Source organism: Xylocopa sonorina, chromosome 13 (assembly GCF_050948175.1).
Source record: "Xylocopa sonorina isolate GNS202 chromosome 13, iyXylSono1_principal, whole genome shotgun sequence".
NCBI lineage: Eukaryota > Metazoa > Arthropoda > Insecta > Hymenoptera > Apidae > Xylocopa > Xylocopa sonorina.
In genome coordinates, this window is record NC_135205.1 from 4,837,394 (window position 1) to 4,864,639 (window position 27,246).

The following is a 27,246-nucleotide window of genomic DNA, read 5'->3' on the forward strand; positions in this document are numbered from 1 at the left end:
GTCCCACGGTTCGAACGGCGACTGTTCATCGAAAGGAAACGCGACGGGAAACATAAAGCACTGGACATGATTTCGAGCACGACTTGGTCCATCCCTTCGCAGTAATGTTGTGCGAAACGGCGACTGAATTATGCATTCGGACAACATAAATCGCCGTGATAGTTACCAGGGACACTTGGCACGTACCAGGGCCACAGGCGATGCGTCATTAATGCTTAACGGACGGGCATTAATTCGTTATTGTCAATGGGAGCAATCGATAGTAGGTTCCAGCGTCAATTCGTGGAGGACCGTCCGCGGCAATATTTCCAGGCGATCGTGCGACGCTAACTCGATTACAAGCGCAGAAAAATGGGAATACCTGGCAGTTGGTACGCGAAATTGTTCTCCAGCCCAACGGTGGCCCGACGGTAGAGCGCGTCACCCTAGCTGGGGACCTGGAAACTCAATAACGCGAGGAAACGCGCGAAGAAATCTGTTACACGCGTTGTGAGACGCGTTTTCGCGAGAATTTTCATTCTTTCGTGTCTCTGCGCCCTGTTGTCCTCTTAACGCCACTGAAATTGGATTTAACTATCCTATTCTCCTCTCGAAACCAACTGTTCAACTTTTCTGAATACTGCACGATTGTCATGCCTTATCGCACCCCTCATTTTAATCGATCGAAAAGAACAAAAGAAATGTCTATGTAAAGGAGAAAACTACCAGAGAAGAATGATAATTTATGGAATACAAGTTGAGAAAGGACCGTTATCCTTCGAATCATCCTGGTCCCGGCTCCCAAAGACGTCAGAGGTCGACCGTTATTTCCAGCAGTTTCCACGATTGACATTCAGCTACAACGGCGCCGGGGGAGACGAGATACCCGGTTGCAACCTGACAAAAGATCCCATGCGACTATCCCCGGACGAGAAGTCTCCGTCGGTTCTCCTAGAAATTCAATAATACTTTGTACGTAGAAGTGGAGAGTAAAAGAACGTGTAGGTACATAGAGATCGTGCACCAGGGGGTGGCGGAGGGCGTGCGCGCGGTTGGCGGGAGCCACGAGCAGAAAAGGGGCTGACCTTTCATTGATTAGATCACTCAGGAAATTCTGCGCGATATCCGGCACCCGTCTATCGTAAACTCCGCTACTTCTCTCCCCGCGGACGTCAGAAACTTTTGTCACTCGTTCTCCACCCGCTACCCCCCGTGGAGCACGCTGTGAAACGGTCTCTGCAGTGAAACAGAATTTCCAAGCATCATTTTTTCCTCCTCCTTCTCGCTGTTTACGGTTATTTGCTTACTTCGCAGGAACTAATGCATTTTTTATTGCGGACATTCTTTCGAGAATTTTCGCATGCAGAGTGGATGGAACGGAGTGCGTGCTCGCGAATTCTCTGACGCGCGGTAAAATAAAATGGATTGTACAGTTTTTGCGTAATTTTAAATTCGCAAAGTGACGTTGTGCAAAAAATGGAAAACAGAAATAAGACAGAGTTAATTAACTTTTTAGTTTGCGACGTTCTTCGTTTTGTGGTCGTGCCAGGCTCCAGTATCCGCAATAAAGGGCTGGCGCCTTAATGATGTTACTATCTTTTGAGAGTAGATAACCACCCGGATACGCGCGCCATGCATTATACCTATAATATTATGTGTTGTACCACGAGAGAAATCTGATGCTGTGCCGCTATGGCTGGGTTGCGGTTTACAAGGACTTGGAAATGACGCACGGGCCATCGATTGTATCATTAGTGCTTAATCACGGATAGTCCTCCGTAACTGCGTTACCTTTGCCCTGTACGAATATCAGATAGCAGTCGATCACTCATCGTCAAAGTCGCGGCTCAAAAGACCCAACTTATGCATCAATATCTGGTCCCGGTTCCAAGGAAACTTTGTTGGAGGAATATCACCGGTGCAGAGATGCGTGCGCTGATAATCCCCAGGAGCAACGAAATATTTATTACGCTCATCCCTCGGTATAGCAGTTCGCTAGAAATAATACGAGAGCTAAGCGTGCGTCGTAAAATCAAAGAACGCGAAATAACGTTTCAGATACCACGCGCGTTGCTCTTCCGGTGGCTGACTTCCGTATCAAAGGATCGAATGCTACACGTAGACGGTTTTATTTCTTTTCCAGTCACGCCAGTCTGCCATCAGGACCAGGTAAAGGTGTTCGGTGTAGCGAGGCAGGAAACCGCGAGGATACCATGCGAGCTCGACGCAAATCCACCGGAAGTAACGTTTACGTGGAAGTTCAATAACACTATGGAGGCGATCGACATACCACAGGCGCACGTCACAAGCGAGCGAACACGTTCCACGGCCTCTTACACACCGATGACTGAATTAGACTACGGTACCCTGCTCTGTTGGGGCACCAACGATCAGGGCACGCAGCTCGAACCTTGCGTCTACCATATTGTGCCAGCTGGTGAGTATTTTCTTCGTTACTGTGTCATCTGATATCTTATTATATATATTTCTTTAATTATCCTTTAAGTTCCACTTGCGATGATTCGTTACGAGAGCCTAGCGACAGGGTAACGACCAATCCGTCCTCCCGCTGTCATCGACCCTTGATATAAAATTAATTAACGTTAGCTGCGAGCAACGTACTCTTTCTCCTTTCTTTAATTACAAGAGCAGAAGTCGCAGCAATTTCTCGGAGATCCGCCGCGAAATTAATGGCGAAACTGACAGAAATGAACAGTCTCGTTCGCCAAGTGCGCGCACTTCCAGCGGAACCGTCAGCGGCTGCAAATTATCGTTAGTGCCCGTCCGACTTAAGTGTAAACACGTGGAGGCGCTGGAACGGTGTCCGCGCCCGGTGATTCAACGGCCGGAAGTCACGCAGCGCTTGACCGTCTTCCGTTGCGAAGAAACTTCGTTTTTAATTATGTAAGAGCCCGCGCGACGGAGGAGATTAAGATTTTAGTAAATATAAATCGTCAGGATTTACGGCGGAGGGAAATAGGCGCGTAAGATACCGGCTGGGCTGCTCGACGTAATCCAACGGCGAATCGTGTCCCGGGAGGATGCTTGATAGACGTAAATTAGATTTAAAAAGTTTCCTCATTATGCAGATTAGAAACAACGTCGACCACCTCGGTGGCTGAACCGTCCGTTCCCTTTTCCGGTGCGCCGCCCCTTTCTGCGTTTGATGACCTCTTAAGGGAACGTAACGCGGAGAATCGACGGTATTCCCGTCGTTTAATGGAAGAAATTATGAAATACAATTTTCCGCGTAGAACACGCCGCAGGTAACGAGACGGAATTGGAAAATTGTTTTGTAATATCGCGAATGCCACGAAAGTTTATTACGATTATTCTATTTGAAGTTTCTTTAAGCGTGGATTTCTATTTTCGATTTGCTCGAGGTATTTTAATACACGTTTCGCTGTCTTCTTCGGATTCTCTGTTATTTATCGTTCTATTGTAACGTCGCGAGATAACAACGCGAAAACGCGATCAAATGATTGGTTACCGACGATCGAAAGTGCTCTGGGATGTTTCCGATATTTCCGGAACATTGTTCTCTCCTCACTCGGTCGCTCCATAATGTTGAACCGAAAGCAGCGGGATATCCATCAGAAAAGTTCTCTAAACGTTGACGACCGAGCAGTTTTCCGGTTCCGCATACTTCTCGCGAAAAATAACGCGACCCCGCCGTCCCTCGAGCGTACTTCCGCGAAGTTCCAGTTGGAAACGCGCGAGAACTCCAATGGACCGTGCCGCGTCGAGGAACGTGCGAGCACCAGCGGCGCGTATCCGCGCCACGAACTCGCTGGCGAACGCGTCAGTACGTGACAAACGCGTTTTAGTACCGTGAAAGACAGTAAACCGTCGGGACGAGGCGATAAAAAGCGCTATTAAAGCGGACGTTGCATAAAACGGTAGCCGTCAACAGGAATCGAGGGCCTGTCCCCCGAAACGAAAACCTAACTAAGCTCGTATCTGTTGATTAAAGACGACGGTGAACGTCGTCGTTTCGAAAAGTAACCGTTCGCTCGGGTTTGCAAGCGAAGAGACCTCTCTCAGTATTCCGTTCTCGTCCAGAGAGAACATGGACCGTTCGCCGTGATAGTTTCACCGACTAGGATGGCCGCTATATCTCTCCACCGCCCTCGACGCAATCACGGGTCAGCTATCGGAATGAACGAGCTGCCGGTAGATGCGAAACGATGGCGCAGTACCGTGGAATAAAGATAACTTTATTTCAGCTTTTAATAGCACGATGCTGTTACATCTTAAACGATCGATCCTTCCTCGGAAGAAGCATGCGATGTTCAGGGAAGGGGAACGAGTAGGTTTCGATGATTCGTAACCTGTCTGATCGATCCGATGATTTGTTTTTACAAGTTCTTACAATGTAACTTAAAGATTGAATTTATCCTCGCGGCTCCACTGTTTCTTCTTCCTCGTAGAAAACACTGACCCCGCAGTCCTCTATATTCCAGCTCCATAGACAGATGCCCTCCACCGTGGACCCAAAAACTCCGTGTCCGGTCCGCAAACTCCGTCCGCGAGGTCCTCGAAACTTCCGTTTCCTGGAGTCGCGACCGTACTAATTATTTCCCTTCCCAGGTCACCCGGACACGCCGCACAATTGCTCTCTTCTGAACCAGACGACGGACTCGCTGTACGTGGAGTGCACCGAGGGCTTCAACGGCGGTCTGCCGCAGAAGTTCACGATACAGGTGGACCGTGAGGCGGGCACGAGCAGCACGTCCTCGAAACCGAGCACGACCGTCTACAACCAGACCAGCAAAGTGGCGTCGTTCCTGGTGAGCAACCTCGAGCCAGGCACCACCTACGACGTCCACATATACGCGAGCAACAGCAAAGGTCGAAGCGAGACGGTCCACTTCCGCGCCACCACGCTGAATCTGCCCGAGAGGCGAACAGGTGAGTTGCGAACATCCGAGTTTTCAAAGCCACACCCGAAATAACACCGAGCTGAGCCTCTCACGCGAATCGTGACACGCTCGTCGAACGTACACGTGGCACACTCTCTCTCTCTTTCTCTCTTCTCTCACTCTCTCTCTCTCTCTCTCTCTCTCTCTTTCTCTCTTCTTCTTCTTCTTCTTGTCTCTTCTTCTGTCTTCTTCTCTCTCTCTCTCTCTCTCTCTCTTGCGATTTCCTTTCGAGCACTCTGTCTGGCTACGCTGCACGGCCTTGCATCGTAGAGCTCACGTGATCATCTATACGTATATACGTATATATATTCTTCTAACAATTAGTTACCTATCACGCTCTATGTCCTCCCCTTTTCTGGCTCACTCTTTCTGTCACGAACACACGGACACTCGCGTAGTCCCACTTTCTTTTCCCTACGACCTCCGTTCCCTCCTTTGATGTCGTCGGTCCTCGGCCAACTTACCCTATTCCATATCCCAGAAACCCGCTTCGATACCGTTTATTTACGATACGCACGGTGGGAACGAGCGAACGCTGCATTACACGCGACTGAAGTTTAGAGACGACGCTATTTACGTCACTATCGTTTTCTACCTTCTTTTGTCTGCCCTCAATTCTTCTCGATAAGCGAGATATGTTCGAAGTACATTTGTTTCCCGCAAATGATCCGCGATTTCCTGCAGGCATATTTCTCCTCCAACTGCTCGAAACAGAGATACTTCCGGTACCGTGACTGAGCGGCCATTTTGCAAACGGAGAAACGACAGTTCCCTGAGTAACACTGCAGCGTTTACTCGACCTCTGGTATCGTAGAAGCACGATTAGACGCTCTACTCCGATCGTCTCGAAGGCTCGAACACCACCAGCCGAACTAAATCGACGGACTTCCGGTCCCCGTCGAACTCGATCATCGTCCCTCACGCTACGCGGCCCGTGTTCCATCAGCCACGACTGAAAACGAGAAAGTTCGTTTATTTTTAATTTACATTCTTCGACTCACTGCGTTTCCCTTCGCACGAGATTAACAAGGAAAGTATAGAAATTAATCATCGTAATTGATTATGTGATTTATCGCGGTAATTAATTGACGACGGTAGATTTAATTAATAAGGCGAGTGTAGCGATTAATTCCGTCGCTTTCGTCTACGAATTTAATTAGTTTTGCCGGTTTTATTAATGCGACTCTGTGAAAGCCCGATAACATTGCAATGAAATTACCATTTCCGTTGGATGCGTGACTACGGCCATTTTGGCGTGTAAGATAGATCTTATCCGCGCATTATGATCGTCGCATTTAGATGCATCGAGATGCTGCGTTATCCACCGTAAAATCCGCCGTTTAATTCCACGCATGATTAAAAGCTGCATCGTGACGACGAATGGAGAACAGATTGCCAGTGATATTACGTGAACGTGAAGCGAGTGGAAAAAGGTGCACCGGTCTGGAACCTCCAATCCTCTCCCTCTTTCGCTGGGGGTGCGGGTGGAAAGGCGAGGTCCCGTAAAAGGAATATCCCTTGTAGGCCGATAAAATAATTTTGTCCCTGCGACTCTGCCAGATTGCTAGCTCATTCTTCCTGCTAATTGCTAACAATTAACCGTGGAACGCGGAGCCAGGCTGGCCGTAAACGCGGCCTGTGTACAGTACGCGTTAATAATGCGTGGCTAATTGGGGCTTAGGGGGTGAAGGGGGAGGAGATGGCTGGTTCCCTCTTGCAGTTGACTCTGCCTATTCTATTCGTTGGCTAACTGGAAATCGGTGTACGTCGTCCCGGTTGTTGGCTCGCGCACTAATTGTGCCCCCGTTTTTTATTAACGTCCGCGCGGAGGAACCTGCTTGCGGACTAGATTTTTTTCGCGCGACCGATTCGAAGATCCCGTGGTCCAATTTAGTTTGATCCCATCTCGTTTCGCATTCGCGCGGTCTAATTAAATAAATAAGATCGCAAAGACTTTCGTGATCGACGAGAAGAATTTTTTAATATTCGATTTAGTTTAGTCTAATTCGGTCAGGCTATGGAATCAGCCAGAAGTAAATTTAACTTATTTAAATCAGATCTATCGTCGTCCGTGAGAGGAAGCTCTTCGCGATTGATCTACTTTTCGACTTCTGATGAATGGTTTAATTCCGTTTTGCTTGACAATAGAATCAGTTGAATTGGGTCTGATATATGCAGGTCTTTTAGAAAATCGATCTGGTGCGACGCTCGACGGAAAATCCAATTTCGTTTTTTGTTTCTATCCTTCCGACAGTCGGTGAAAAGTTCAAGTTTGAATGATCCAGTTACGTTCAGCAGCCCCCACGCGTATAACGATACGAGAAACGAATCGCAACAGGGAGTGGGTGTAGGCTTACAAATTATTGGGAGGAAAACAGGATTAAGTGGCATTTAAACGATGCACGGGTGTTCGATAAAGGTAACACGAGATTGTAGAGCGGATAATTTTGTTTGTTTTCGAGCGGCGTTGTCTCCTGCGCGCAGTGGTATGTGTCAGTAAATGAGCTGGCAGAGTGTCAAGTAGTACGAATCAATGATATTCGCTCCCGAACGCTTCCTACGGTTCGATAAAGCGCTGATCCCCTTTTTACTCGCGTACAATTGTCGGTTTTCGACCGCGAGGGAGAATGTCACGGGCTCACTATCGACTTTCTCGCGTTTAACATGCAAATGTTTGTTAATCAAAAACAAATCGCGAACACGCGCTCGTCCCAGACGCTTCGATGCAAAACAGTTATTGGCATTTCGTGCCTGAAACTTCCAAATAGCTCGCAATTTCTCGACCGAGTATTTCGTTCGGCGTCTTGAAATAGTTAATTGTTGTAAATGATGTTTGCAAAAGTTTCATTTTAGTCCTTCGCGTTTCTCCGTTCACGTTTTCATCTGGAGCACGGTAATTATCCGTCGTGGAGGAAGAATTACAGCAGAGGTTGACACGTCCAAAAATTAGAAATCGACGTTTCGCGATCAACAACAAAAATTGGAATAGAAAATACGCATTCGGAAATTTTATTCTCAAAATACGGCACTGTTCTTCCAGAAATAAACTCGAAAGTAAAGTCAAGAATCGTGCCTATCCGCTTAGCATAAATATTCAACCGTGGATCACCGGATAACCAGCAGGGTACTAACGTGTTAAACGAATGCCTGTTCATCGAGAGAGTCGATATCATTGACCAGCGTCGCTCGATTCTCGTCCGCCGGTTTATTGGCTCGCACCCCTGTCGAACTCGTACCTTCACGCCGCGCAAGAGCGAGACCCGGGGTGTGGGACAAAAAGGAGGATAGGGAAAAAAACGTCTATCCTGCAGTTCCAGCTCGTTCACGCGTGTAAATGCTTCTCCTGTCGGGGGTGGCTGGCGAATATTTCGCCCGATAAAACGGCCGGCTCGACCGTACTTCCGGCACGGACTTAGTCCCGGAACGAAAGTCAGACACGCTCGTTACGCGACGTACAAACGGCCGTACGGCTCGATATCGATACCGACCTGTCTGACCTTATGGTGGGTATCGATTACGCTTTGACGTTTATATTAAAACACGTCCGCGCGACGAATGAGAAACGAGGGCTGGGAGGAAGTAAGCGGAAGGAAGAGGGTGGCGGTTGGCAGGTTTTCGGCTGGGAATTCATCACGATCGAGTTCCCTCGAACATAATTGTTGCTTGAAATTGGCTATGGAGGAGAATTAAACTCAAGGAAGATATATTGTTCGCTTCCAACGAGCCATTGTCGAACGATCGAAAAATAAATGATAAACGCTTTCGTCCGCGGAAAATGCTGTACAATCTAAACTGCGCAATCTCGACAAACGAAAGCATTCCCCAGCAATCGTAAAGGTTTGAAACAGAAATTGCTTTCAAGCAACCCTCCGCGAGTCCCGAGCGGCACAGCTAAAAAAAAAAGAAAAAAGAAACAAAAAAAAAAGAGAAAAACAAAAAAGAAATCACCCCGTCCGACACAAACGTTTGCCAGCGTTGAGCGCTCGTCATCAACGCCGGACAAACGGAATACGGGAACGCGTCACCAGGAACACAGGACTTGAAATCCTTTTCTTCGCTCGCGGGAGCTAAAGAAAAACGGGAAAAGCGACCCTTTGCAACACACGGCGCCGTCGAGAAACTTATCCCGGCCTCACTTTGTACCTCCACTTAACCCCTGCCCTAAAGGGTGCCCCGGAAATAGACGAAAAAGAAACTACTTCCAGCACCAAAACCGTACCCCGTCCCCGACAACTGCCAGATCTAGCGAGAGAACGAACAAAACCCGCCTCTCCATCTCTCCCCGGAAACCATCCCGCCCCCCGACCACTCCGTAAAAACAACCCCCGTCGAAGTAGCTGTAGAAGAAGGCTGAGGCTGGTGTGTTGTGCCCGGTATGGTAGCAGGTGAAAGGCTGGCGCAACCACCGCCCCCGGAGAATTGTACGATCAGGGAAGAGAGCCGGACGACGGTCAGGGTGAGCTGCGCCGAGAGCGAGTACATCGACCCTCGCACCGCCACCTACGTGCTGCAGGTCTTCGACGCGGACACCAGGCGCCTATTGGCATCCGCGACTAGTATGACGCCTAGCATGCTCGAGATCACCGATCTGCCGGCGGAGAGGAGTTACTCGGGGCTGGTGCTCTCGCTGAGGATCATGACGGAGCACGCGATGAGCGACGCGACGGTTCTGCACAGCCCGCACTTTGTTCAGGAGGGTAAGACACAGGAGCATCAACGATACCCAGGTAGGGGCCAGCTAGTGTTCGATTTCGAGTCAGCGTGCGCCATCCCGCGGGCCGACTGTTTCCTGTACGCCGGGATACAACCGGGGACAGTGCGAGCCGGAGAACGCGCTCGTCGATCCATGTTCATCCTTTTCTCATCTCTGCGAACCCTCTTCCCTTTTCAGCGACGATTTTTGGCCGTTTTTTCCTTTTATTTGTTAACATTGCGGGTGCATTGTGAATCTTCGAGAGGAATCCCGCGTGCGGGATTCGGGGAGATTGTTTTAGGGGTTGTTTTTAGAAATGTGAGCGATGTAAATGCAGATCCTGTTCTCTATTTTTATGCGTTGAGAAGAAGATCTGTGTTTGTCCGACATGTTTCTAATGGTCGAAACCTTGAAGTCGTGGATCGTTTCCTTCCAAACCCCATCATCCAACGCCTGTACCATATGTTTATGAAACTTCGATTAGCGTGATTGATCAGTTGGTTACATTCGTTGCAGAATTATTGACGATTCTGAAATACACTTTTTTGTATTATACGCTAGTTAGCGCTTAATAAGGGGTGGCTTCCGTTGGAAGCACTGAATCTGATTCAGGCATACCGAACTGTCGAGCTAAATGTTCGACTTCGAGTTCGTGACTCCTCTCCCCTCTGAATTGCTCGCAAATTGAAATCCGATCAGAATTACGTTCGAACTAGTTAGCCTTCTGATTTGAGTGTTGCGCATCATCGATATCGTAAGCTCGTACCACTGATCCTGTCTCGATGTCTGATTAACACATCTTCATCTTCAGAGAGAATCCATGATTATTCCGTACGTCTGTCTGTATTCTAAATCAACGTGAAGACAATTGAAAGACCAAAGTGTCGATTGACACTGGATCCGTTGTTCTCGCCTTAGTCGTAAATCTTCGATTAGATTTGTTCATTTAACGACGTTCGACAGCATTACGCGTCCTTTGTGCAAGCTTGTTATCGTACCCTCGATTGGAATCGCTATGGCTCGTCGCTAAATCGCATATCGGACCGGAAGCATTACATATTATAATAAAACGCCACGAAATAGATTGTCCGTAGATAGAAATCCAGATTCGCGTGCGGCTGTCAGTTAAATCAGCGTTCGACATTGGATCGGTCAATGCAGTAACATCATAGTATCAAATTATGCTGTCAAACGTGTCCGGATAGCTAATCCGAAATTCACGATAGCCAAACATAATCCAGACTTAATCCGGGATCATGCAGCGATCGGTCGACCTGCCTGTTTTAATCATTAAATCATCGGATCATCCCCGCAAATCCAACTGAAAATCTGATCCGAAATTAACGTTCACCTACGTCGGAATTAACCGTACCCGGATTCGTTACAGCGTAAACACGAATCAACATCGTGTACAACCGAACGAAATCGTCGGGTCGCCCACTCTCGTCCCAGTCGAAGCTGGACGCGGCGATGTGTGCCAGCGCGATTCTAAAACTAATCCTGGCTGACCGGTTGGCGGCTGAATAGAATTCAATTTTGCTGTTAAACCGTTGGATCACCTTATCGGATCCGTTCGATCGACGGGAATAGTGTTCGAGATTAATCCACCAGCTGATCGCCGATTTATATCGGGGAAATTGTGTCGTTCAACATTCGGATGATGAAACGGCTCGTTTTCACGAGGATACATACTTCTACGTTTTTCGTGGTGGATCGAATAGAAATACCGTGCTATATTCTATTCTCGTCGAATGAAACAGCTCGTGTACGGACTCGTCCACTTCATAGTAGACGCGTCTTTCACCTGTCTTTTTTTTAAGCTTTCAATATTTCATAAATGGTTCTTATTGGTTCGTAGTTTCGGTTCCCTCGAATGCTCTGAGCATCAAAAAGATAGCTTAAGGAATCGGATTGTCAACTAGTACGATCTGATAAACGAGAAGACCTCGAAAACTATACTCGTCTCTAGAAACGACTTTACATCGACGATTAAAGATGATCATCAGAATTTCAGCATCTGCGCTGATTAAATTTGTACATTAGTCGACGTCGCGTGAGGTATCAGTGATTATCAAGTGACCATCGCCGTGTTGACTGTTAAAGTGAATCGTAAACGGGCCAAGAAACCTGATTGCAAACCGTCTTTCAGCTTGCCACGCTTCTTTACATGTATCTCTCGCTCGCTCCCTCTTTCTCGTGCACGCGAACGCGAATATGCAAATGGATGGCTCCTCCGCCAATTCGTGGCGAAAGGCGGCCGCGAATACATCCTGCGAACGGTTAGTACGTACACAGGAGCGAAGTCGGTGAACTGCTGAGTTCCAAGGGACACCACTAAGACAACCGCTTGTACGTGCGAACCATCCAGAGGACGTTCAACTGAAATTGGTCTGCGGCTGAACTACGATCCTCCGCGTCACGAGACTGTGGGAAAGGGAAAAACGAAGACCCTCGACGAGACGAAAGGCTAGAATTAGAGAAAAAGGGACGAAAGCACGCGACTAACTCGATGCTGGAAAGATTTATATTTGTATACGTAGGCACATTTTAGCGCGTTTCGTATTTTCCGCGCCTCATTAGAGCAATTAATCGATTGGAACGTTGATTTCATCGTTCTGATATAGCCAGCGTTACTCTAGGGGTTTTTTCTTATAGCTTATAGTGTAGAGCAACGGTAGTCGTATGATTTCAGTATGGTGGTGAATGTTTGAAATTTAGAAATTAATTAGAGACCTCCTCTTGAGATTTAGAAACGAATTAGAAGAAATATTTCTCCGGGTAGCCATTTTGCAGATTATTTCAGTGAATTTTAAACGTCATAATTAATTCTTCTTCGCTGTACGTTTAAATAATCGCGAATTAAATGTATCTGCGACGAGAGAGAACCGTAGCGGAGAAATATAAAATTGCATTCGAATTAACTAGCTTCCATCTTGGGGATAGCAGAAAAGCGTGAACCCTCGGCCGTGTTAAATCCGCGAACGACGACCCTCCGCGTTTAATATCAACTTAGAATCACGAGGCCAGAAGGAGGGGGCCACTCGTTTAGAGGAGTTCGTGAATTTAAGTGGATTTTGATTAATCTGGAACTTCAGTGCCAAACATAGTTCTGGACAGTGCATCTGAATCCCAGATTCATTGCCAACCTAACGATAATTCACGATCTCTGCAAACATGACCTCCGCCTCGGGATAATCGCGTTTTAACGCGGGAACTCCCGTTCAAGACGCTCTGAACTAGTTCGCTCGTAAAATTAACCAGGTAAAGTTAACCATCTAGCTTCAACGCGGTTACCGTAAAACTATGATTCCCTAAATAATAGTTTCACGTAAAAATCGCAGTTAATTTCACGCAGCTGATCAAGAGTGTCGCGAGTGACGCGAGAGGGAAAGGGGGTGAAAAAAGCGTGGAATTTCGTCCAGTCTGCGCACCGCGATCGGTTCCCAACATAAATACAGCCGCGATCGTCATGGAATAAACTGAATCGGCTAATTGGCGGTCGGACGTCCACTTATATACACGGATCAGCTCGATCAACCGAGGGCGGACCGCGTGGCTGGGACACGAACACGACCGGACGTGGCAGCGTTACACCGGCGCGGAGATATAATCGATTAATCCGAAATTAGCCGGTTCGGTTAATCCACGCGAGACAGTTGGCGCCGAAACGAAATCGACGCTCCGAATTGGCCGCGATTAACGTCATTACGCCGCGATATATCGTGTAACGCTCGAAAATCAAACGCGAATATCAGAGGAGAACGTTACATTTCCCGAAAAACGGAATATCAAAGTGGAAAAAGGACAACGATGGAAATTGACGCTGATATCAAAGAACGAATACCTCGTTATATAAATTATACGTAATAATTTATGAACCTTCCTCGGATCGTTTTTGGAATTCAATTCAACAATTTCCAGCATTATTCCGCAGTCGATTTGTCTAACAACGGCGGAGGTCGAACTTATCGTAGCGAAAGTTTCGAATAGTGGCAACTACGGCAAGGATTGAAGCGGAAGTGCCTTTACGATCGCGTCCCCGGAAGCGTACATTTTTACGAGCCCCCTTTTACGACCGTGTCACAACCTACGTCCCTTTCTTTCGCTACCGTAATATCTGTCTCTGTTGCCGCGGTGTTCCGGCTGGCCAGCTAAAAATCCGTGCACGCTTTTAGAACGTCATCATTTATTTGACGCGTTCCGTTCGTTCATTTGCCGAGGCAGCGGTGCACTGAACGGTCCATTTTCATCCTTCCACCCTATTTGTCTGCGAAATTGTTGTTGTTGTTGTCCGAGGGAAAACGATTTCTACGCGGCGGACAGAGAAACCTTTCGACGGTCACTTTGCGCGCCCTCTTTTTTTGTCTGTCCTACGAACGTGACGTAACTATTGGGGGATGAACGATCCTCTTCAAAGCTATTAGGACTCCCGCGAGGATATACTTGAAATTAATCGTTACTGGGTCAAGTGGCGTTCCGTGAAACGATAGCTTTCCATTGGGCGAAGTTGTTATTTTTCTCACGCATGAATGGAGCGGTAAGATTAAGCGGCGTGACGTCGAGGAACAAATGGAACGAGGTTAGAGCACACTGTGACTCATGGGGGGTAGTAGTGGAGAGACACGTGCCCGGAAAGAGCACACATCACGAGACACTTTCTGCTTGCAACGTGCCGCGCTTTCGCTTCTGATCGTAGATCTGTGTTTCACCTGTCCCTCTGTAGACACCTTTGTCATTGCATGCGAATGGTGGAGCCTTGCTACGGTAACTCGTTATGTGGAACATGCCTAGATGACGCACGGCTTCTTTTCACTGCCACTCGTGGCGATTGTCATGGTGGACGGCGTTGGTTGAAGCGCGAAAGTAGCTTTAACAGAACGTAGGTACCATAATTGTACCGCTCGAAACGATTGGCATCGATACTCTGCTGGAAATTAAAGAAGAATCGAAGTACCGTTTTATGAAAATTTGAAATAAGAAACAGTTTTCTATTACTTTCGATCAAATCTATTTCCGTGCGATCAATAAAGATCCTACAAGATTCTAACAAAAAATAATATTTTACGTTTAAAGAACCATTTAGTGCTGACGCGTGTCTCATAAATTTCACAGTGTAAAATACGCGTAACGCGGTGGCCGTGTACGGAAATGAAAAATAGTACATCGCTGGTGAAAATCGCTCGATGTATCCCCCGATAGAGCATCGAACGCGTGTGAAACATTTATAGAATGACACGAAAAACGATACAACGTCCCGAACGGTTCGCGCGGCTATTTTCCTTACTTCTCGCCTACGGAAACGCGATCGTCCTTCGTTGAACACTTTCGCGAGAGGAAACGACGATCGACCGCGACGATGATACTTCATTTCCATAATCATCGACGGCTAAATACGAAACACGCATTGAACCATGGTTAATCAGCCTCGGGCTCGTTTATTATCGGGATGTTAATCCATTATTAGCTGGGACGCCGTTGCGAGGACGTAAATCAAACTACCAGCCAGAAATTGCGAGAGCAAGTTATAAATCATAACCGCGTCCATGCGTTGTTTGAATTTCTTATATCTGCGTGTCGTTCTTTATTTCGCGACGCGATCATTTCGAGGTTTTAATGTGTTTCTTATCCGAGACATATTTTAAACAGACCATTAGAACTCGTACGATTTTTCAGCTACTTGTATTCTGAACAAATATGCCCTCCGATATATTCAGTTTATCCGCCTGAGGCGTTCCAACAACTCCAGTTCGTTTTAATTAAATTTAAAAAAGAGAAACTAGTTAGAATAATAGTTTCGAGGATAGGAGGAGGGTGTACGAAGAGGACCCGCAGGATTTTGAAGATAGTAAAATCTGCCCCTTATTCTGATTCGTTAACCGGATGCAGGCTCCGGTCGATTTCATTATCCGTCCGAGTAAAACGTATCTATACTACTTGCAGCGGTAGACGTGGCTCTTTATAACCGAGTCTATCTGCTTGCCCGATCAGTGACGATTCTACTCTACTGGCCTGACTATAACCAGACCTACTCCACCAGGGTAATAAAACGTGGTCTCGTTCCACTTATTCGGTCTGTTCTTTATCATCCAGTTATTCAACTGCTTAGTCCTTCGATTAAATGCTAATAAAACTCGCATCGTCGAGTTGCATCTAATTCTCTCTCGACAATTTAACCTCTGCACAAGCTAACTACATTTCTGCATAAATCTGTAGAGAAACAATCAGATCTCGAATGGTGTCGATAGTATCGATTACATAGTTTCTCGTATCCGCTTTGAATTTTCGAACTGCGCGCACAAGTCTTTACGTGCACAAATCCTCGACGATACGATGTTATCTACATCCCAACATCAAAGTATTTAACAAGTATCGTGATTTAATTGTATTATTAGAAGACATTCCTGAACGTATGAGAGTAGCGAAGCTTGAAATTTCCAAGTCACCGCCGTCGTTGGATCAAAAATCAAGACCGTACATCCCGAAAAAATTCTCCTTTCCGACGAGTGGTGTACGTAACCGCGAGAAGACGCGGTTCTAAGATATTTCTCGGCAGCTATCCTCTGGTCCCTCGAACAGACGAAGTCCCCAGATAAAAAAAAAAAAAAAGGCGGAAGCAGGCCAAACGAGAGACTCACACGACGCTCGACGCGATTTTCAGCCCTGACACCGGTGATGCTGTCGCTGTCCGGGCCATTGCTCGGCGCGGTGGTCGGAGCAACGGCGGGCCTCTTATTGGTGATCTTCGTGATAGTCCTGGCGGTGAGATTACGGTATCGACCGAGGCCACAGGAGGACAAGGACTCTCACGACGACGGGGGCATGGCGAACCTGGCCGCGTCCGGAACCGGCAGCTCCTCGCCGCGTGATAAATCGTCGACCCTGCCTCTCAACTCGGACAGCATCGAGAGCTTCGAGAAGGACCCCGATATAATTCCACACGCTAATGGTGGGTAATTTAATGAGCATTCGGCGTAGTTGGCCTAGTCTGGTAGCGCGTGACTAACGATTCGAGGGGTTGGCTAACGGGCAATGACCTTGGCTCGGTTATTCACCACGATTGGCCCTTGATCTTTTTTTTTTCACAGCGTATTTTAATGTGGTTAGATATCAGGAATAAAGGAAATTACGGTAATTAGCTTACTACGTTCAGATATATGGCCTATTAACGAGATTCAGTTTCTTTCTCTCTCTCTCTCTCTCTAGTTGGATAGTTTATATAGTTTGCGATAACTTGCCAGATTATACACTCGCCCAGCTACACTTAAGTGGATGGTTGAAGAACTTACTGCATTAACAACTATTTTTCGTACCTCCCCAGAAAACTCTTACGCCGAACTGTGCAAGGGCACTTCACCGCGTTACGTGTTACACCAGCAACGAACGGACGCGAGTACCTTCACCAACGCGAGCAACGTAAGTGCGAATCGCATTAATTAAAGTAATAACCCTAGTACATTCTCGAGTACGACGCGCAGTTAAAAAATTGAAGTTTAAAAACTTGAGAATATCGTCAACAGAGAATTTCAGCGCGCTTTCAATTTTTTTTTCTATGCTCGCTTCCTTTTTCAAGTTATCGCGTCGTCGAATCGTTTTAAAAAGCGTTCCATCGGATTGCGTCGTGGAACGAAACGGTGGACGAAGTAATCCGCGTCGGGTTATTAAATCGCTTAGACGGCAATTTGCATAATCGCTAACGAATTATCCCCTCTCGTTTTCCAGGGATCAGAGCTAACGTACGCCGAGCTGTCGCTCCGGGGCAACCGACGAATACCACCTAATTGTTATCAGCCGGTACAGGTATCCAATATTCAGCGGCCTCAACTGCTGGCCATGTCGACTCTGACGCGCAGGCAGCCAATCCAGGAACCGACGATTTACGCGCAAGTCTCCAGTCATTCTAAGCCGATTTATGTGCCGCCCCCGCATCCGTACATGAGTCGTAGCGGCGACGAGACCACGGCAGAAACTCCATTAATCGGACACGACAATAAGGTGACAATTAATAGACCTCTGTCGTTCGACTTATTTACGGGGACAACCCGTGTAACGCCAATTGCAACTGTTTAGTTAGGCGTTCGATTTTCATTGAGATTTCCATTGGTCGATGGTTCATATTCGATGCATACGTATATGAGAAAAGCTGAATGCAAAGTTTAAACTAGATGGTTTGTTATTTGCTCTTACCAATTGAGTCGCAGAGGAGATTTCTTTGAGTTGGAATTATTATTGAAAGAGTTTCTATCTAATTGGTTACGATTTTGTTCGCAGATCACCACGATCAGTCAGTCGGGTAGCTCCATATGGCGCACCGATACGCCGCCAGCTTCGAGCACGCCAACGACATGATTCTAAAATGCTCGATCTTGATCGACGCAACGTTTTCACTCTTATGCACGTTTCTCGACGCATCCGTTAATTAACAAACAAAAAAAAAAATGAAGTTAAACTCTTTGATAAGAAACGAAGGGGAGAGAACAGATCGAGGGAACTGTCGCACGACGTTGCTCGTATCCGGTTCACGCGGGACGGCGTGTACGATGTGTTATCGTTAAACTTTCTCGTACAAATGTTACGGGAGGTTCTGATTAAGTAAACGGTGAACGATGAAAGTAATTTAAAAAAAAAAAAGAAACAAAGCACACGCAAATGTTTGCGCGGACTATAGTACGAATATATTATATATTATGCTTTCCGGATGATTTCTATTAGAGTTATTAACTGTAAAGCGAGAGGGGACGGATCGCGTTCTCTCGATCGAATCTCGTCGAGAGATCGTGATTACGACACCCTGATTAAGATTGATTATTTCTGTTACGCGGGTAAAACAACCGATAGCGCAGCGATCGGCAGTAATGATGTCCTTAATTATCGACGAGCGTCAAATTAGCGGGCCCTTTTCAACCGTCCGTAAGAGAAGCAGAATGCACGCGAAAGACGAGACGAAGACCTCGAAGGACTGCGAAATTTCCTGCCGCGATTCATCGATTCGATCGGTAAAATTATTAAAAAAATGCGTTCCCATTGGACACACTTCGACTTCGATTCATAAAGTGTAACGCGTTGTTCGCGATGCCACGAAGTACAATCAAGACGGCGGATCTTCAATTGTTTCTCTGTTCAGTATTACGTTTTTTTTGCGGAATATAATTCGCGTAGAGATACGATAGAATTATGATAAAAAATATATATATATACATAGATATAAATATACATACGTATGTTTAAGTATGCGTTGAAACTTAAGGCGTCTCGAGATGTTTTCCCGCAACTTAATTATTTATTGTTGGATATGAACACACAACGCGAAAATTTCCGTGTACAGATTTAGAAATGCGGTGTTATTATAACAATGTTATTTAATCGTGGATAGAATTTAAAGATGAAAAAAGGAAAAGGGAAATTGTGAATTTTCGAGGTGATATATTATACGCGACTGTTGGTTATATTAGACTCATTCTGTATGTTCGATCGTTGCTTATTTATGAAGCTTTAACCGTCCTTAATGGGAGGGTATGGTTCTTCTTTCTTTAATGAAACAGTTACCCGCTACTCGCGTACTAATTAATCTTTATTTAGCCGTAACGCGTTTAAGTTAGAGAGAAACTGTTATATAGTAAGGTGATCGTATCCTTACGTACGCTAAATGAGATGGATCCCGAGGGAAACGAAAAGCCGGAAGGATTCCTCTCAATTTTCTTTAGTTTCCATCGAATTTTGTATGCAGAAAGTGTATCGCAACCAAAGTATCAGTTTTTAGTAGCGAAGTTTACAATTAAATATAAGTTAAGGAATGTTTATTAATTATCAGTCCAATTTTTTTATATTAGCGTCTAGGATACTTTACATATTAACATTATGTAAGTTATAATTTTATCTTCACATTAGTTTTAATATAATTTTAGTTCGACTAAAGTTGATTTCATATTTAGTATTTAGTTTCTATTTAATTTGTGAACATTTTCAGTGCTCTTTATTTCATATTTATTATTGTAGTTGTAGTATCATTTTGTAACTTAAACGGATGTATTAGTTACAAGGAGGAGATATGATCACCCTACGTTGTAAACGAGTTACCGACAGAGGAGTTGCACATCCGACGAGAGGGAAGGTTGAACTGTAACGAGAATGAAATTCTCGAACATTCCGTAATATTTTACGCGGATATGTGTTCAGAAGACTGAGAATAGGAAAAGGAGGGAAGAGAGGATCGAAATGTGCAAAGTTTATATTATATAATATGTGCCATATTATTATAACGCAAAACAGCGTTACTCGATGAAATAATTCGACGGTGTTGCATACCATGGAGAGTATATGCATGATGCATACATCCACGGACGTTATTCCAGCTGATTTTTTTCTTCTATTAGTGCTTCGAGCTTGACATTCCTTTCTTATTTGTATGCCTGCGATCGATAAACGACACATTGAACTTTTTCCCGAATTGTTTCATTGCAATACAGAATTTCCAAGAAAAACTGTAAACCAACGCAGCACACAATGCATTCCATTATTCGCGGCCAGATCGCGCACGTTCCTTTCAAGCTTAACGATTCGAATTTATGGAGGAAACGGTGATTCAAACTTATATAAAGGAATTCAGTTCTTCAAACTCGCGCTTCTCGCAAACAACTATCGATAACGTAGCATTCTAACATACCATTTACTATTACTTTAGTCGACAACATTTTACATCTACTTACGTCCTTTAACATCCAATTTAAACGTTTCTTCCATTCGATCGATTCCGCATTATCTCGTAAGCTCTCGACTCATAATACGAATTTTATACCGTTTTTATATAAATCGACTAATCTGACCGAAGGAAGTGTTGAACTTAAAACCTGTCAGACGAGTTCGCGGGCGCGTTACGCAGTTACACGCGATGTTTCAAATCATCGCCTCTGCGCGACTTGTTCTCTGAGGGGAGGGAAATAGCGTACGAGTAATAAATGTGAAACAACAGCAATTGATCTAGCAAGTCGAACAACCTTCGACTCCCTTAACTGACGATTGCATCACGAACTGTTTACCAGCGAAATTTTCTTATTAATCACGAATTGATCAGGGTTCTTGAATAAGCACGCGTGAAAACAATTTACACTTTCGAATGTTCTTTAAACGCTATCGAATTGTTCGCGTATGCGAGATAGAGTAATAAAAGTAAACGTAACATCGCGATGATAAACATAAGGGAAAAAGCAGAAAAAAAAAAAAAAAAAAATAGTAGAAACGGCGGAAAAACGACAAAGAGGGGCGGAAAACGAAAGGGTAGGGAAAAGAGAAGGGGAAATATTCCGTATTTTGTCAGAAATTCATATTACCAGTGTAACAAAAGACTTTGATATATTGTTAGTATGCGTTGTAGGTATTACACAGAATGAATTTAAATATAAATAATACAATATACACAAGCGTACGCGCCTATAAACGTGCGTAATGCTATAAGGGATAATTAAGATCTTATAATTTTAAATGACTTTTAATATAGGTTTACTTGTGTAAAATAAGAAAAAAAAATAATTGTGCTCAATAAATTTCAATAAATAACGATTTTGCCTATGCCAATAACGATTATTATTGTAATTATTTTTGTATAGAGACGTAAGACGATGTTATCTGGATATTATAAATACACTAAAAATATAATAGTGATTGCAGCATATGTGTAATAAAAGTATTTAACATTGCACATTAAGTGTTTGCAATATCCTATGTCAATGAAACTGTACTTTCGTGATCGTTTTTTTTTTTTTTTTTAATTCCGATTTCATTCTATTCTGGATAAGCATTGCATCTAGCTTCTGTAGAAGACTTCTTCGTTGTCAGTTCGTCTTTTAATCTCTGATTGGAAATTTTATTCACTTTTATTCATCTTTTCTCATTTGATTCAATAATTATTAATATGTTTTATTGTGTGTGCAGATTTCTTGTGCCGCTTATTAGCGAAGAGCAACAACTTCCTAAAGCAACCGGATTTCTCTCGAAAACAAACGATAAAGCTAATAACAGATATAATTACAGCGAACGAGATTCGATGTAGAATTAAGACAACGACTAACAATTCTTCGAACAATAGACACTAGTTCCTCGATTGAAACCAGGACGAAATTACGAAAATAATTTAGTCGGTATTATACATTATTCTATGCATTTATATCACTATTTTCACAATTCCAATTACTTTTCATAAGTTTTAGTTATATAAGATGTATTGTAAATGAATGAACTGTAGTAATTAATAATAATAAGCTTGTACGAACACTTTTATACCTTTTAAACCATCATAAAGGCTCAATAAATATTCAATAATTACTAACGAATGTTTTAATTAAAGAATAACCCGTCTAGCAATTCGAAAAGGACCAATCCCGGTCATTAAACGAGAGAACCTCGTAAAAAAATTTCCCTGTGACTTATCAAATTAATTTACAAGTTCAAATATTCCCAGACAACACAACAAATTGCATAACATTTAAAAAAACACCGCATCGCGATGATACCCTCAGGTTTTGTAACGCCAAAGGAGTATCACCAGGACTACCCGTTCGTTCACGAATTTTTTTATTTCTTTTTATATCTTTTTTAATATATATTGTTTATAAATAATATAAATATATAATGTGACATCACAGTGCTCTTACTGTGCAAAGTTGTGTTGTCGAGATGTATATTTCAATAGCTTGATTGCAATTTATTTTATATTTCCCGCATTCGAGGTAAGAGAGAGAAAGATATATAAGAAAGCTATAAGAAAGAGTGAGACAGATGTTACTACACTACTCGAGAACCCCTGGCGCCATCTCTGTGAAAAGTGCTCAAACTGGTCGCTCAGCATTATCGACAGCGAAGTGAACTGCTGAAGCACTAGCGCCATCTCTTTGAAGAAAGCTGAAGCTAGGTCGGTAATTAGTTTCATTACTTTCCTCAGAGATGGCGCTAGTAGTTCTCAGTAGTTCACTTCGCTGTCGATATTGCTGAGCGACCAGTTTGAGCACTTTTCACAAAGATGGCGCCAGGGGTTCTTCAGCAGGGTAGTATCATCTGTCTCACTCTTTCTTATAGTTTTCTTATATATCCTTCTCTCTCTTACCTCTAAAACAGAAAATATCAAATAAATTGCAATAAAACTACTGAAATATACAAGAGAATACAAGAAGATTACTAAAATAGACAAGAAATTATAATAAAACTGCTGAAATATACGAGAAATTACGATAAAACTACTGAACGTCACTGGACATCACTTCCAACTTAATTTACTTAAATTGATACTGATTAATCGAAGAAACGTACCTTTAATTTTATTAGATCTTCAAAGTTCTCTTTTACTTCACAGTTCTTTCTGTCTTTCTCCATCTCTTATTCGTACCCTCGACCTGTAATTTTTTACTGTGACATTTACGATAAAAATGAAACCTTCTACACCTCATCGATGACTGCAGTACACATAATACATCGTCTATGGTGAATTAATCACGGAAGTAAACACAGCCTAAGTACTTTAACTATAACAAAGTTAACAATTGTTTGGTACAGTATTAATGTTTTGTGACAAAAAATATTGCTATGTATACATTTATGAAAAATGCATTTCGTTACAAATTGCATAAGGTGCATCGATTTGTACATACCGAGACAGAGTTAAAGAACCAAATACAATGGCTAAAACCTGCCGGATACGAAACGAATATTACAATTTATAATCCCATAACAAAATGTAAAGTGCCGTTAATATTGAAAGACAAAAACTATTTGACTTGGTACGTTTGCGGCCCAACTGTATATGATTCAGCACATATTGGACACGCAGTGTAAGATATTATTTTCTGTGATTACTTTCGAGTTATCAAGCAGTGGAATAAATTTTAAACGTATATTAACTTTTACTCTCTACAGAACTTATGTGAATACTGATATTATCAGAAGAATATTATCGCACCACTTCAATATAAATGTTTTAATGGTCATGTGCATAACGGATTTAGATGATAAAATAATAAACCGCGCGAAAGAATTAAAACAAAGTTACAGCGATGTGGGGAAACATTATGAGAATGAGTTCATAGAAGATATGAAAATGTTAAATGTTATTAAGCCTTATTTATACTGCAGAGTTACCGATTATATACCACAAATTATTGAATTTGTAAAAAGGCTTGTGGAGAAAGGCAATGCTTATATCTCAAAAGATGGTAAAATTATCCTCACAAGAAATAACAATTGAATTATCAAGTTTAGTTACAGCAAATGATGGTATCTTTTTTTCAAAGGATCTGTTTACTTTGACACGAATAAATACGGAATGTATGGAAAATTAACACCTCCGTTGTTAAATACTATTCCATCCGATAAGAAATCGCCAACAGATTTTTGCCTGTGGAAAATAAAACATGATGAACCATTTTGGGAATCACCGTGGGGCCCTGGAAGACCAGGGTGGCATATAGAATGTAGTACAATCGCAAGGTGATATTTTACATTATGTAACGGGAAGCAAAAACATCATCTTTATAATATTTCGTTACGTATTATGTTACGTGCTGTAATTAAATTACAAAAATTATATTTCAATTAGCACAGTTTTTGGAAATTCCATAGACATTCACAGCGGTGGTGCAGATCTCCTTTTTCCACATCATGAAAATGAAGAAGCACAATCGTGTTCTTATCACGAAGTCAAACAATGGGTAAATTATTGGTTGCATTCTGGACATCTGTTCATAAAGGATGAAAAAATGTCTAAAAGTCTTAAAAACACAATCAGTATAAGAAAATTCCTAGAAAAATATACAGCAAATCATTTAAGGATACTTTGTTTACTGTCTAATTATAGAAATGGTATAAATTTCCATTAATTTATATAAGTACTGAATAACATTTTATATGAATACTAAAAACTGTTTTATTATGCATTTTCAGGACTTGAATTTTCCGATACTGTGATGAATCTTGCAGTAGAAGCATTACATAAAATTGAACATTTTATCAATGACTGTGATAATTACGTTGCTGGAAGATGGAACATTGGTAATATTGATGAAGCTGCATTACTTCGTGTCAGTTTCATTTTCCTTCATTTCATTGTATTTTGTATAAATATATTCATCCATTAACCGTTTGAAATAACAATTTTGTTATAGTGTTTGGAGGAAACGAAAGTTAACGTTAAAACTGCACTAGCGGATAATTTTAATACTGCGCATGCTATGAAGTCACTTACAAATCTAATTAATGTAACAAACAAAATGTTACATGACCCTCAGGTGAATCTAAATTTAATAATTTTCATTTTCTGGCACAATAAAAGTCTATTTGACTCAGTCGCATTATCAAATACTTATATATGAACGACTATCCAACATTTCGTCAGTATAATCATTTGCATTAAAATATTTCTTAAACATTAAACTAAACGAGAATTGATCAATAGTAATTTCGAAAGTGATTTCTTTGATATTCTATTATAATAATAGTTAATAAGGAAATAGTTTAAATCCTGTTATTTTATTTAACATAGGATATCAAAAACAACTGTACCTGCATACCTCCTATAGCTGCGGTCTCAAGTTATGTATCGTCAACATTTTCAAGCTTTGGTGTTTCAAATTCAACTACGACTGTAGATGATCAAAGAATAAACAATCTCATCCAATGTATCGTAAACTTTAGACGTACCGTTCGTAACAGAGCTTTGGAAAACGATGTAAAGGATAAAATTTTACTCGCGGCATGCGATGAACTACGAACAGATCTTTCACATTGCGGAGTAATAATAAAGGTATTATGGACATACATCGCCATCCTTATACAAAATCTCAACATAATTCTTAGAAATAGAATTTAACACTAAAAAAATTGATACATTATTTGCATAAAGGGAACGATATTTATTTAATTTGCTTTTTAAATTCTGTACTGTTTATATTGCGTCTTTGTTTCCAGGATCAGAAAAGTGAAACTATTTGGAGTATTAAGAAGTACTAAACGAAAGTAAACAGAATGCTGTATGTTGTAAATTAATATTAAATTTTTAGTAAAAAAAGAAAGTAGCTGTTTTTATTCGGTGGAATCGGTTGTACTTTTTAATTTTTTCGAGTTATCATCATTATTATTGTCGTTTTTCCTTTTTAGTGCTGCTTTCTTTTCTGCCATTGTCTTTTTTAATCCTTTCATCTTTCTTGTTTGTATACTATTAAGATTTTGTGCCCCAACATGTATACGGCCAAAGGTAGTTCCAAAATTATCCACAGATACATTCTTCTTCTTTTTAATCTACATTCGAGCATTAATCAAATGAATTGACCAAAATAAATAAATGATACAATGACATTTTATGAAATAAAAAATAGGATACCTTAAGTTCCTTTGGCCTTTTGCAGGCTTGTTTAAAAAGATCTTCAGAAGCAAGTTTCGTACGTCTGCAAATTAAATCTGCTCTAGGACCTATCTCTTCTAATTCAATTCTTGGTATTCTACAGTCAGATTTTTTCAAAAGTATCCTAGAATACAGTTTTGTTAAATAAATTACATTTAAAAAGTAACATTTAACAATAAAAGAAGAAGGGTATAGGATGTGCATACATACCTATAACTACGTAAAAGTATTTTATTTTCTACAGCAGTAAAGCTTAAAACATGTTCAAGACCCTGCAGCCTAATCTTTTCAACCGGTTCCCTCTGGAACATGTCTACAAGCAAATTCTTAATCCTACTGAATTCATGGTTATTCTCAAAAAGTTCTCCACTGAAGACTAACAGAGGCTTAATGCCTTGCGAGACTTTTGCGATTTTAAAATCTTGCAAGCCTTTATAATTCTCCACGCCAAACTCTGCCATATCCAATAATGTATGTTCATACATTCTTCCCAGTACTAAATTGTGCGGTCGCTTTTTATTGTGCAAAGCAATCATAAAAAGCGATGCATTATATTTCACGCAGAACTTTTCGATTTTCGTAATGTCCTCGAATGGTAGTATATCATTTTTCTTTTGCATCATCACTGCATCTGGCTTTTTTAAATCGTACTGAAACCAAACATTCATTTTGACAAATATCAATCTAAAGAAACATCGCGTTAAAGTTTTATAACTTCGCTCACCAAATTTTTCATGAAATCTACTACAATCTGCGACGTCTTGTTCCCTTTAAAACACAAAGTCTGTTTACTATCTTCTATTAATTTCGGCTCCTTTTTTACAATAGCCCTCTTACCCCTGTGGGTAGTAGGCTTTCTGCATTTTAATACATGTAAGAGTTAAAATTTGTTGTAAATATATGTATGTAAATACACGTGTAATTTTTAAACTTAACCAAAGTGTATCATAACACTTAAGAATTAAAGGTACTTACACCACTCTGTTTATTACAGTCATTGTGATTATTATAACTTAAAAACTGTTTTTTTTTAAGTATTGAAAGAGTATTAAGATTTATAAATATTTATTATTTGAAACATGTCACTATATTATAAACAATGCACGTGTTGCGGTAATCTGCAGTTGTACCAGAAATTAGATGCCTTGCCACAAGATGGCGCTTTGTAATTTATTTGTATCATATAAATTTGTATTTCTTCTTTACATGCACTTGTGTACAGATATATATCATATAACATATGTACAATTAATATTATAAATAATATGTGTTCT

The 27,246-nt window shown here is 42.3% G+C and overlaps 3 protein-coding genes across 6 annotated transcripts in view; 2 read left to right on the top strand and 1 right to left on the bottom strand.

Moving 5' to 3' along the window:
• The window catches only part of LOC143430413 (neural cell adhesion molecule 2), a 275,084-nt gene extending 256,779 nt beyond the window's left edge, over positions 1–18,305 (top strand). Inside the window, exons 10-16 of one of the 4 annotated variants that reach the window (XM_076906696.1) lie at positions 2,123–2,416; positions 4,570–4,890; positions 9,287–9,628; positions 16,253–16,540; positions 16,913–17,007; positions 17,314–17,586; positions 17,863–18,305. In XM_076906696.1, the coding sequence (XP_076762811.1) occupies positions 2,123–2,416; positions 4,570–4,890; positions 9,287–9,628; positions 16,253–16,540; positions 16,913–17,007; positions 17,314–17,586; positions 17,863–17,940 (1,691 nt within the window). In that variant the 3' untranslated portion in view covers positions 17,941–18,305. Of the gene's footprint in view, positions 1–2,122; positions 2,417–4,569; positions 4,891–9,283; positions 9,629–16,252; positions 16,541–16,912; positions 17,008–17,313; positions 17,587–17,862 lie in introns of all 4 variants that reach the window. The other 3 variants (XM_076906695.1, XM_076906697.1, XM_076906698.1) reach the window with 3 other exon arrangements.
• Positions 18,306–23,075: 4,770 nt separating this feature from the next.
• On the top strand, positions 23,076–25,456 carry Cysrs-m (cysteine--tRNA ligase-like protein, mitochondrial). Its single transcript, XM_076906699.1, has 7 exons — positions 23,076–23,408; positions 23,494–23,789; positions 23,868–24,063; positions 24,173–24,435; positions 24,517–24,653; positions 24,738–24,860; positions 25,115–25,456. Exons 1-7 carry the CDS (start codon positions 23,164–23,166, stop codon positions 25,439–25,441), a joined length of 1,587 nt encoding a protein of 528 aa, XP_076762814.1. The 5' UTR covers positions 23,076–23,163; the 3' UTR covers positions 25,442–25,456.
• Positions 25,457–25,490: 34 nt separating this feature from the next.
• Positions 25,491–27,091, bottom strand: Non3 (Ribosome production factor 2-like protein Non3). Its single transcript, XM_076906700.1, has 5 exons — positions 26,948–27,091; positions 26,697–26,829; positions 26,183–26,622; positions 25,952–26,096; positions 25,491–25,869 (listed from the first exon to the last, which is right to left on the bottom strand). Exons 1-5 carry the CDS (start codon positions 26,968–26,970, stop codon positions 25,654–25,656), a joined length of 957 nt encoding a protein of 318 aa, XP_076762815.1. The 5' UTR covers positions 26,971–27,091; the 3' UTR covers positions 25,491–25,653.
• Positions 27,092–27,246: the final 155 nt, after the last annotated feature.